Genomic DNA, 12,117 nt, shown 5'->3' on the forward strand with positions numbered 1-12,117 from the left:
GAATATACTAACAGCCACTGAAGTATACACTTTCATGGGTGAATTTTGTATGTAAGTTGTATTTCTTTTTCTCTTCTTTTGTTTTAAGTAGGCTTCACACCTAGCATGGAGCCTAATGCAGGGCTTGAACTCATGACCTTGAGATAGAGACCTGAGCTGAGATCAAGAGTTGGACACTTAGCTACTGTGTCACCCAGGTGCCCCTTTGTAAGTTTGTATTTCAGTGAAAAGAAAACTTCTTTCAATGAAGAGGTTTTAAAAAGGGAAAACCATATAAATACTTTTTCAATTTTGTCTTTGTTTCCCTGAACACTGCTCTGCTTACTTTCATATGCCCAGAATCAGGTTTTGTCTGGTTCCTGATCAATGACAACTGTCCTTTAGCCAAGCCCTGAAATAAAAAGTTACACAAGCATTATTCTTATGGACCATCATAATTCTCAACGGGTTGTCTCAATCCAAAACTGCCATCTCTTCTAGGTCAAACATCTGCTTCCTTTATGTTTCTTCTCTGTAACACCAACGAGTACACTTATCTCTCAGCTGACACATTTCACCAATGACAATTTGGAGCTGCAAGTGGCCATTTTTGGGGGGAGCTTCTGACATAAACAAGACTGTTCACTTGAGATGCATCAACACCATGGAACACTGGAGTGGGGATTTTAAAAGGCACTGCTGTGGATATTTCCAATGTGTGCCTTTGCTGTCACTGACACAACCCTGGTAAAACCTGGATATAGACCAGGGCACCTGGGTGGCTCAGTTGGTTAAGTGTCCGACTCTTGGTTTCAGCTCAGGTTATGATCTCATGGTCTGTGAGTTCGAGCCCTGCATCAGGCTGTGCTGACAGCACGGAGGCTGCTGGGGATCCTCTGTCTTTCTCTCTCTCTGCACCTCCTTTGCTTGCTCACTCACTCTCTCAAAATAAACATTAAAAAAAAAAAATACAGGATGTCCTGTTCCTTAAAAAAAAAAAAAAAAAAAAAAGCATGGCTACAGACCAAACAATGAAGTACACTTTTAAATACCTCCAAATGAGCAATCAGTTTGTTCTGGTTATTGTTTATTTTTAGGGCAGACTGAGGCTTACAATGCTAAAGAGCTATGCTGTAACGGTGGGGAAAAATTACTAGATTTTGTATTCCTGAGTGGGGAAATCCCAATTTATTCTCTAGTAACGGGACCACACATTCACTAGTATTATTACTGAAGAATTCCATAAATTTTATATCTTACTCATACTCTCCACTGTCCTTATCATCCACAAACTTCAAGAAAAATGAGAACAAATATTAAGCAGTCAAAAAAAAAGAAATCTTGTCATTTGTGACAACATGGACTGACACAGCATTATGCTATGTGAAATCAGAGGAAGACAAATACTGTATGATCTCACTTATATTTTTTAAAATGTTTTTATTGAGAGAGAGACAGAGATAGAGAGAATGAGTAGGTAAAGAGTAGACAGGGAGAGAGAGAGTCCCAAGCAGGCTCTGCGCTGTCAGATCATGACCTGAGCTGTAATCAAGAGTTGGACAGTTAACTGACTGAGCCACCAGGCTCACTTATATGTGGAATTTAAACAAACTGAGCTCATAACAGAGAAGAGAAAAGATGATGCTTGCCAGAAGCAGAGGGTTGGCAGGGTGGGAGAAATAGGTAAAGGTGGTCAAAAGGTATACATTTCCAGTATAAAATAATTAAGTCATGGGGAGGTAACGTACAGCATGGTGAGTATAGTTAATACTACATTGTGCATCTGAAAATTGCTTAAGAGAGGTCTTAAAAGTTCTCATCACAAGAAAAAAAATTATGTAACTATGTGTGGTAATAGATGTTAACTAAACATACTGCAGTGATCACTTTGGATTACATGCAAATATCACATGATTACATAATGCTGTACATCAATTATACCTGAATATTAATAATAAAAGTAAATATCCCTGGTCTAAATTAAAAGTTTTAAGAGACCCAAAAAACGGGGCAAAGAACCCCACAAGTGGAATGCTAAAAAAATTGAATACCATGTTTACTGTTTTCTTACCTCAAAACAAAACAAAACAAAACAAGGGAGTAAATGGATTCTAAAACTATAATCATCAAAGCACTTAAAAACCCTCAGACTTCCACAGCCCTAAGTATGGCAATACTTGATAGCAGAAGAGCCTTGATAGCAGTAAGATAAATCCTTTTTTGGACCCACAAGTTATCTCCTTAGGAGTTAATAACAGACTACCTTTTACAAGTGGGAATTTCAGTTTAAATCTTAGGTTCTAACCTTTTCCCAGCTGATATGAATGAATATACTTTAAGAGATTTGCAACTTTATCACAAACAAGTACGAGCTGCATTTTGAAAACATTCACCAAAGAAGCTTCTGAATGATTTAAAATCTGTGGAGTTTTGTTCTTCTGGAAAAGATGCCACCAGAGAAAATTTGTCACTGAGTATCACGTAGAAAGGAATTGATAAGGTATTAACAACTGATTTAGCAGTAAAATTTCAAGGTGTTGTTCAGTAGATTCACATTTCCTAACTTAGAACGACATACATCACATCCTTCAAACTACTATACATCCGTTCCTTCTGAGGGATTCTCCAGAAGATACAGACTTCAAAAATGAACAGCTTTTTCCAAGATTAATTTTCTGATTCTTCAGTAGTCTTTTCTATCTATCCCTTTATTACTAATCACCACCAGTCCTGTCTATTACAACTAATGTGATTTCTCATCTTTATCCTATTGTTTTTGACTCCCTAAGATCTCATTTTGTCACTTAAGGAAAAACAAAACTCATAGGTTTTTCCGGACCAGAGCTACTCTTTTTTTTAAGTTTATTTATTTATTTTTTTGGGAGAGAAAAAGATCACGGGTGAGGGAGGTCCAGAGAGTTGTGGGGGGGGGGGGGGAGGGAGGGCAGAGGATCTGAAGCAGGCTCTGCACTGACAGCAACCACAGAGCCCAGTGCAGGGCTTGAATTCACAAACCATGAGATCATGACCTAAGCCAAAGTCGGACGCTTAACCAACTGAGCCACCTAGGTGCCCCTTTAGCTACTATTTTAAATTTAACAGATCACTGAATCCATTATCCTCTGTCTGATCTGAAAAAATTTAATATTCCTTTAAATATGTCAGAAGGTAGCTTCTCTTTTAATGGCCCATTGTATCATATTATATCTCAGCTCTGAGCCTTGTGAAAAAAATGTTCCTTGATCTGACATCATCAAAATGCTTCTGCTGATGTCATTACAATCCCATCATCAAGGCCTATTCAATCAGAAACACACTAATACTGGGGCTATCCTGTTTCTGATAGTCAGAGCTTGTTCTCTTCGGAGACACTTCAGCCTAGTTTGCAGAAACTGTTTTAACTTTAGCCAAGGAATTTGTCCATTTTAAGGAACATAAAACTGACTCACTTCTGTCATAATGAATGAAACTTATATTAGCCCAAACTCCCCACCAGGGAGGGGCAGAGAGAGTGAGACACAGAATCCAAAGCAGGCTCCATCCACGCTTTGAGCTGTCAGCACAGAGCCCAATGTGGGGCTCGAACTCATGAGCTGTGAGATCATGACCTGAGCTGACGCTGGACGCTTAACTGACTGAGCCACCCAGGAGCCCCAAGGAATTTGTTCATTTTAAGGGACATAAAACTGACTCACTTCTGTTGTAATGAATGATGTTTATGTTCCCCAAACTCCCACCACTAGGATACTACTTCTTATGTGAACATAGGGTTTACAGGTGCCTGCTGCACACTAATTTACCTTGTGTATTTGGGGTAACTGTTAGGGATTTTCAGATTTTAAAACTACCACATCAAACTGTTCAACTACGTTGAACTACGTTGAACTATGAACTATGTTCCTGGTGGTCTTTTGTTGGAAGGCACTGACACACTTAATAGACAGGTATTACTATCCTCACCTTATAGTTATGGAAACTCAGTGAGGTTAAAGGACTTGCTCAAAGTCACACATCTATTAAGTGGCAGAAACCAGTAACAGAATCTAGATCTGTCTGACTCCAAATTCTAATTTTTAATCACTAGTTATACGACTTCTCTATATGTTCAGTGTTGTAATTCTACCTGTAATTCTAGCTGCCCACTTCAAACTAATTATTTATTCACTACTGCTGAGAAAAATGTCACATTACCTCTCAATATTCTAACTGACCCCTGTAACAATCACTTTACTTTTAATGGCAGATTTTAAAATTTAGGAAAAACTGAATTCCTTTAACATAGCAAACTGTGGACTTTATAGTACTATTTATTTTGTCTTTGATACATAAAGATGATACTTCAAGACAAATAATTAAAAAGCCATATTATGAATTCTTTCTCGCTTATATTTTTTCTTAAACTATACCAGATATTGATGACCACACCTTTTTGAGTACCAGGACCCAACCTAAATTTAGTAGTCTTTTTTCTCTTTTATTGCTGTATTTATTGATTCTCTAAACTGGGGATGTCCGATTTTACAACCCTATGCTGTGCAACTGGCAATAAAAGGAACTTAAAAGAACAAGTAAAATCCTATATGGATTAATTTCATGGATAACCAAATTATTACTTCAGAATTTTGTAATAATGGATGTATTAAATATTATATTCTCAGTCCCTAGGAAAGACAAACTACTTTTAGATATCTTCTTTAAATAAATTAGTAAGTAAAAGTAAATAACTCTTATGAAGTATTCTTACGGAATATGGAAAAAAAAAGTACTATAAACATTTTTCCTTACTCCTGCCTACTTTATTTTTTTTTTTAATTTTTTAACTTATTTATTATTTGATTTATATCCAAGTTAGCATACAGTGTGTAACAATGATTTCAGGAGTAGATTCCTTAATGCCCCTTAGCCATTTAGCCCATCCCCCCTCCCACAACCCCTCGAGCAACCCTCTGTTCTCCATATTTAAGAGTCTCTTCTGTTTTGTCCCCCTCCCTGTTTTTATATTCTTTTTGCTTCCCTTCCTTTATGTTCATCTGTTTAGTATCTTAAATTCCTCATATGAGTGAAGTCATATGATATTTGTCTTTCTCTAATTTCACTTAGCATAATACCCTCCAGTTCCATCCATGTAGATGCAAGATTTCACTCTTTTTGACTGCCGAGTATATATATATACACCACATCTTCTTTATCCATTCATCCACTGGTGGACATTTCTGCCCACATATTTTGACTGCCTACTATAGCAATTTAACTTTACTGTAAGGCTTTGTTTTATTGTATAGATTTGAAGTTAAGATAGGTTAATTGAGAGTGATTACTACATTTACTATGAAGGCAAGGAAAACAGCTTTTAGATTATTTGACTATATGATATTCAGATCATAGTTACTCACATGTCAGCTTCAAAATAGAGTCTACATCTTTGAGAGTATATATTGGAAGTAAATTATATAACTGATAGGTATATTCTACTGAAGTTCCTAACTTCTCTTAATCATGTTAGTAAGATAGAAAGGCAAAATCTGAACTGATTAGATATACTTGAGAGTGATAAAATCAGACTATTTCACATGCCTAGTTAGCAAGATATTAAGATTAATATTTGGTTTCTAAGTTCTCAGATAAACGATTAAAACAGTAATATTCAGGTACACCTGGGTGGTTCAGTTGGTTGAATGTCTAACTCTTGATTTTGGCCCAGGTCATGATCTCCTGATTCATGGGATCAATCCCCGTGTCAGGCTCTGTGCTGACAGCATGGAACCTGCTTGGGATTCTCTCTACTATCCCCCTCTGCCCCTCCCCTGCTAAGTAAATAAATATACTTAAAAACAGTAATATTCATTAAATAGTTAATTATTCAGAAAATGTTGAGGATTAAAGACTAGTAATTTAACAAAAACTCATGAACATATAGCTAACATCTCCTGCCATCAAATACATTACTGAATGTGTGTTCACTTGAACCCTTCAAAACTATCTTGACTCATGTCCATCAACAGATGAATGGATAAAGATGTAATGTGTGTATATGTGTGTACACATATACACACACAAAGCAATCAATACTGCTCAGCCATTAAAAAAGAATGAAATCCCACCATCTGGAATAACATGGATGGACCTAGAGGGTAAAATGCTAAGTGAAATAAGTCAGAGAGAGAAATACCATATGATTTCACTCATATGTGGAATTTAAGAAACAAAACAAAGAAAAAAAAAAAAAGAAAACCGAAAACACTCTTAAATATAGAGAACTGATGTTACCACGGGGAAGGTGGAGAGGTAGTTTGAGTGAAATAGGTAAAGGGAATTAAGAGTACACGTATCACCCGAGGCGCCTGGGTGGCTCAGTCAGTTGGGTGTCCGACTTCAGCTCAGGTCATGACCTCACCATTCTCGAGTTTGAGCCCCCCGTCGGGCTCTGTGCTGACAGCTCAGAGCCTGGAGTCTGTCTCAGATTCTGCGTCTTCCTCTCTCCCTCTGCCCCTTCCCTGCTTGTGCTCTCTCTCTCAAAAATAGAGTACACGTATCATGATGAGCATCATGTAATGTACGGATTGGTAAATCACTATATTGTACCCCTGAAACAATATAACACTATATGATAGTTATACTGGATTTAAAAAAGAAAAGAAAAATATGACTTGATCCAAATTCAGGAATATGATCTTTAATTGGTGCTGTGGGTAGAACTGTGTCTCCCTAAAAAAGATATATTCAAGTCCTAACCCCCGATACCTAGGAATGTGACCCTATTTGGAAATAGGGTCTTTGCAGATGTAATCAAATTAGACAAGGTCATCCTGAGTAGGGGGGCCCTAATACAAGAAATGGTGTCTTTGTAAGGTAAGGGAGATTTGGTGCCAAAAACACAAGGAAGGCACATGAAGACAGGTATAACTCAGGGGGATGCAACTACAAGTTGAAGAACAGCAAGTACTAGTAACTGCCAGAAGTTGGAAAGAGGCAAAAAAATCCTCTACAGCCTTCAAAGGAGCACGGCCTTGCTGACACCTTGATTTCAGACTTCTGGCCTTCTGAACTACGAAAGAATAAACTTCTGTTGTTTAAAATAATCCAGTTGTGGTACACTTTGTTGTGGCAACACTGGGAAATTCATAGAGTGGGTCAAAATTCAAGAAATCAACAAAGTTAATACAGCATTCCTGGTTCTCCAATCTTTTGGAGAAATCCTCTTTATTATTTTTTATTGGCTTTTCTTTTCTCCCTGAAGATAGCTATTTCTTAAGGATCAGTCCTTTGGTTTTAGCTCTTATATATTTTTTTTCCTTGAGATTCATTCAGTCACTGCTAAAAGAAAAAGACTCAGGGGCGCTTGGGTGGCTCAGTTAGTTAAGTGTGACTTCAGCTAGGGTCATGATCTCGTGATTCATGGGTTTGAGCCCCACATCCAGCTCTGTGCTGACAGTTCAGAGCCTGGAGCCTGGAGCCTGCTTCGGATTCTGTGTCTCCCTCTCTCCCTGCCCCTCCCCTGCTCATACTCTGTATGTCTGTCTCTCTCAAAAATAAACATTAAAAACAAAAAGTTAAAAAAGAAAACAAAAACAAAAAACCGAAACTGGAAATCTTCAGTCTTGATTTCACCAATCTTCCTTTTTCAACTGCTTTGTAGCATAACATTACTTGGACCATCACCCAAGCATAATTAACCAAATTGACCTTGTTGGCTTATTCTTAAAACTAGGTTCCCACCTTCTTCCAATGATTTTCAAGTTATAGTAACTGAATTTCATAGACTCCTACCCATTACATAATTACCAATATTTTTTGTACCATTCACTAAGAAAAAGTAACTGTAAAAGATTAATTATAATAAGACATTTCTATTTGGATAATACGAAAAATTATGACAAAAATCAATGAACTTAAAATGTTATCACTATTTTTCTAGTCACCTAGAGGTCTCTAACCTTTCCCATTCCCTCAATCCCTATATTCAATATCATCAGGCAGTAATGATTCTCCCTTTATGAAGTCTCTCAATCTCTTAATATCCATTATCTTTATAGTTTTACTCTAAGCATCTTCATTCATAGAAAAACAACTAGTGTAACTGGTTTCTGAGACCGTCTCTGTCTAGCCAACCTCCACTGCATACCAATACTAAATTAATTTTCCCAACTATCTGTAAATGTGTTATTTTTATTCCCTTTAAGGTAGACTCCTTATTACCACTAGGATAAAATTCAAACTTAAATGGCCTAGCTGTGACAGAGACACTGCTAGTTGCTCACAATATCCATTCTCCAATTTTGTTTGAGGCAGTTATATACCCAGTGAATATACATCTTCTCAAATTCCCTTATAGCTAGGGAAGACCACATGACATAATCTGGCAGAAGCTTTTTAGGGATTTCTGGGAACATCTGTGCTTTTCTGACACAAGCACTGCCCCTTACTAGAATATGAGGCTAAAGATGAAGCAAACATCATGTAACCATGAAGCAATAAATTTATTGATGAAACTGACCAACTAAGGATGGTGGATTATAAATATACAAGGGATACAAATATGCAAGGAACCTAGGCCAATGATTACACTGTAAAGCCACCATACCAGTCCTGGACTTCCTACTTCTGAACACTTTATGTGATAAAAATAAAATCCTGTTTGGTCTAAGCCACTTTGAAGGGATCTGTTATCTGCAGTTGAATGCAATCCTAACTGAAACTTGTGTTTAGACTCTTCACAATATGCTCAACTGCTCATTTTGTCTTCTCTCATTATTTCCAATACTTGAAGGCTTCCATACTTTATTCACATTATTTTGCACTGAATTTGCCACTCACCAAACATGCAAAGGTCTTCCACACCTCTGTGCTTTTATTCATTTTCAAAGAAATGTCATTCCCTTTCCTGGGCAAACTTGTACTTACTAACTAAAACACATCTCGAATATATTAGTGTTAACTTGCTCTTTCTGTGGTGAAGCCTTAACACTTTGTTCATATCTCCAGCCTAGTGCTAGATTTACACATCTGCTTTCTCAATTAGACTATTAAATCCTCAGTTGCAGAGACTATGTCTTTTTTATCATGTATCCCCAACGTTTGGCACATGGTAAGTTTTCAGTAAATATTTTGAGAAAGAATAAAACACTAACTGGATCTTTAAAAGCTGGTATATTTTGCATTGAAAATAATTCACAATTCATATGTAACATAATCTGCCTTTATCTCATCAGAAATCGTTTAACTATTCTCTCTCGTTCCCAATCCATAACTTATAAAAAAAAAAAAAAAGTACTAATAGCATCTAAAAAAATCCAGTTATCATGTTTTATTCTTTTTAATGTTTCCTACAGGATCCAGCACAAAACTTTGATCTAAAAGATACTTAAAAATGCTCATATTGACTTGAAAAACACAGAAAAACATCATGAAACACACAGAAGACATTATACCTATAGAGGAAGACTGTGGACTAATCAGAAGGTCTTCTTGGACTTGTTCGCTTCCCGGCACTGTCTGCTGATCACTCAGTGAACTCTGAGATGCACTGACAGGCTGAGACACTTCCTCATGGACTTCCTCATCACTTAACCTTTCTACTTTGACCCGGACATCTTCTTCGGTACCCAGCGGCAAGGCAGTTTTTGTGCTCTCACAAGTCACATAATCAGCCATTCTTCTACCTGTCTCAGATGGGCCGGGTAATTCTAAAGTCCGGGTATTTTCTACCTGTTTAGACTTATCAGGCTGAATCCTTCGATCAATTCCAAAAGGAAAAGTCCAGGGAAAAGCTAAAGAAGAGTCAACTGGTTGATTTCTATTTTCTGAGTAGGAAGCTGAAGAATTCAATACCTGGGGAGAACTTGTCTGCGTGCTACACTTCACAGGACTTTCAGGAGACATAACAATGTAGCTTTTGCGCTTTCTCCGGGATTCTCGGCAGACAGGAATGGTTCTTTCTACCACACTGCACTCTGAAGACACAGGAGAAATACTTCCATCTCGGGAAGTAAAATTGCAGTTTGAGTTATTTTCTTGTCCAGCATCTAGACCCTTTTCTGATTGGCTGTTGGGTGTATTCCATAAAATGCTTGATTTCATGAACTCTGAGCAGGTGCTAGCAACACTGAACATTTGCATATAGCTGGCTGCAGCTAGAACATCAATGATATTTTCTGTGTTAATTGACAGAGTGGCTGTGTACGCATATTCTAAAAGGGGTATAAAGCCAGTTACTGTAACATGATGCAAATCCAACACATTCTTGTTCTCATCCTCTGCTTGGCCTACAAGTTTGGTGCGAAAGAAATCACTGCAAGCTGCTAGTACCACCTTATGTGCCCGGAAGATTTTGTCCTGGACACGAATAGTGATATCACAAAAATGTCCATCATTTCGCAGCATATTTAGCTTTCCAAGCATTTCCTGGCTGTGGGAAGAGGAGCTATGAGTAAATGTTTTCACACCCATCTTTTCCTTCCTCTTCTACAGATGCTCTTCAAGGATGCAAATGAATCAGAAATGTCCTAAAAAATATATAAAATAAGCATTAATTGATAGTTTAGTGGTTGAAATAGAAGGTGGCTTACTTTATTTTCATGTAGCCACTGTGTTAAATAAAAAAGCTGAAGGATGGTAGTGAGAAAGTTCAAGGTAGAGAATATATTATTTTCTCTAACATTCCCCCAAACTCTCCTATCAGTGGAGTCTGTGAGCTAATGTTTAAAGGAGCTGGATAGTTTTAAATAATAATAGTTTGTATATAAGACAATTAAAGAGTGCTTTCTATATGTCAGACACTGTTCTAAATGCTTCACATTTGATAATTTAGTTGATTGTCATCTCTCTGTCAAGAAGTACATCATTACCCCTGTTTAACAGAAAAAGGTTAACTATCTTGCTAAAGTCAGAAAGTTATTAAGTGGCAGAGCCAGGATTCAAATCCAGACAGGCTGGTTCCACAGCTTACCCTCTTAACATCAATGCTATATATATACTGCCTCTCTTAGGCTATGAAGTGAATAAATATAGGTAGTTAAGACTTCAAGTTTTAGAATGTGATAGGTCTGGATTCTTTCCTCAACAATTCCTCCATGGTTATTACAGGATTAAATGAAACAATATATACTGTGGTTAGCACAGCATTTGGCACTTTGTGAATGCTCAACAAATGAAACCAGTTATTATTGTTGTATTATTTATATTACTAATACATTAATAATTTATTTATATTACCAATACAATGAAACAACCTTTCTGGAAGTAAATTTATTTTAAAAAATGGTTAGAAATCAATCAGTTGATTGGATTTTCCCTTAAAAAAAGAAGTTAGTTTTGCCTTGACAAGATTTCACATTTATTTACTAAAAATACAAAAAACTGATACTCTCAAATAGTTTTAAATTAGCACATCTAATAACGCTTCAGTTTTTACAGCACTTTCTCCCTAACCTCTTTTTACACCCTCTATGTGAAGTCAGGAAGGCTTATATTATCCCCTTAGTAAAGATAAGAAAGCTAATGCTCAGAAAAGTTATGTGACCAATGAATGACAACCAAAGCGACGATCTGGATCCTCTGACTCTTAGATCACAGTACTTTTCCAGTGTAAAAAAATATCAACAATGTACATCAGTCATTTTATCTGTGATAAATAACTTTTTTTTTTTTACTGTTAGTACTAAATAAATGCAAAACAAAGCCAATTTGGAGAAATACTTATTGTAAGTTGTCTCTAGATAAAAGAAGATTTCAAATGCTTCAAAAATACAACCATCAATTTTAAAAAATGCTAGAGATGATGAATCTTTAATGGACCTGGAAAAATGTTTGCTTCTGAGTATTACATGAATGCACAATTACTGACATAGAGTGAACACTCAATAGTAGTTATTATTATATATTTAGTGAAAAACGTGATGAAAGAGTATTTGTATCTATGCCACACACACAACGCAAGAGAACATGAGGTCTTAACCTGAGATTCATGAGTTCCCTAAAGGAACTGTATACAGATCCTTCTGAAACTGTATACAGAATAAAGTATCATATTCAAATGGAATGTTCATCATCTTCAAAGGAATCATTGGTAGGAGTATGGATATTTATTCCCTCTGGTTTTATTTTTTTTTTGCACATTAAAAAAATTTTTCTTAAAAAAAA

The 12,117-nt window shown here is 36.5% G+C and overlaps 1 protein-coding gene across 2 annotated transcripts in view; it reads right to left on the reverse strand.

The window, feature by feature from the left end:
- ZBTB44 (zinc finger and BTB domain containing 44) overlaps positions 1-12,117 on the reverse strand; it is a 70,082-nt gene that overhangs the window by 20,570 nt on the left and 37,395 nt on the right. For both annotated transcript variants that reach the window (XM_042907260.1, XM_042907261.1), the window contains exon 2: positions 9,408-10,481. In XM_042907260.1, coding sequence (XP_042763194.1) covers positions 9,408-10,425 — 1,018 coding nt within the window. In that variant the 5' untranslated portion in view covers positions 10,426-10,481. The remainder of the gene's footprint in view (positions 1-9,407; positions 10,482-12,117) is intronic.

The sequence above is a fragment of the Panthera leo genome, chromosome D1 (genome assembly GCF_018350215.1).
Source record: "Panthera leo isolate Ple1 chromosome D1, P.leo_Ple1_pat1.1, whole genome shotgun sequence".
In the NCBI taxonomy this organism is placed as follows: Eukaryota; Metazoa; Chordata; class Mammalia; order Carnivora; family Felidae; genus Panthera; species Panthera leo.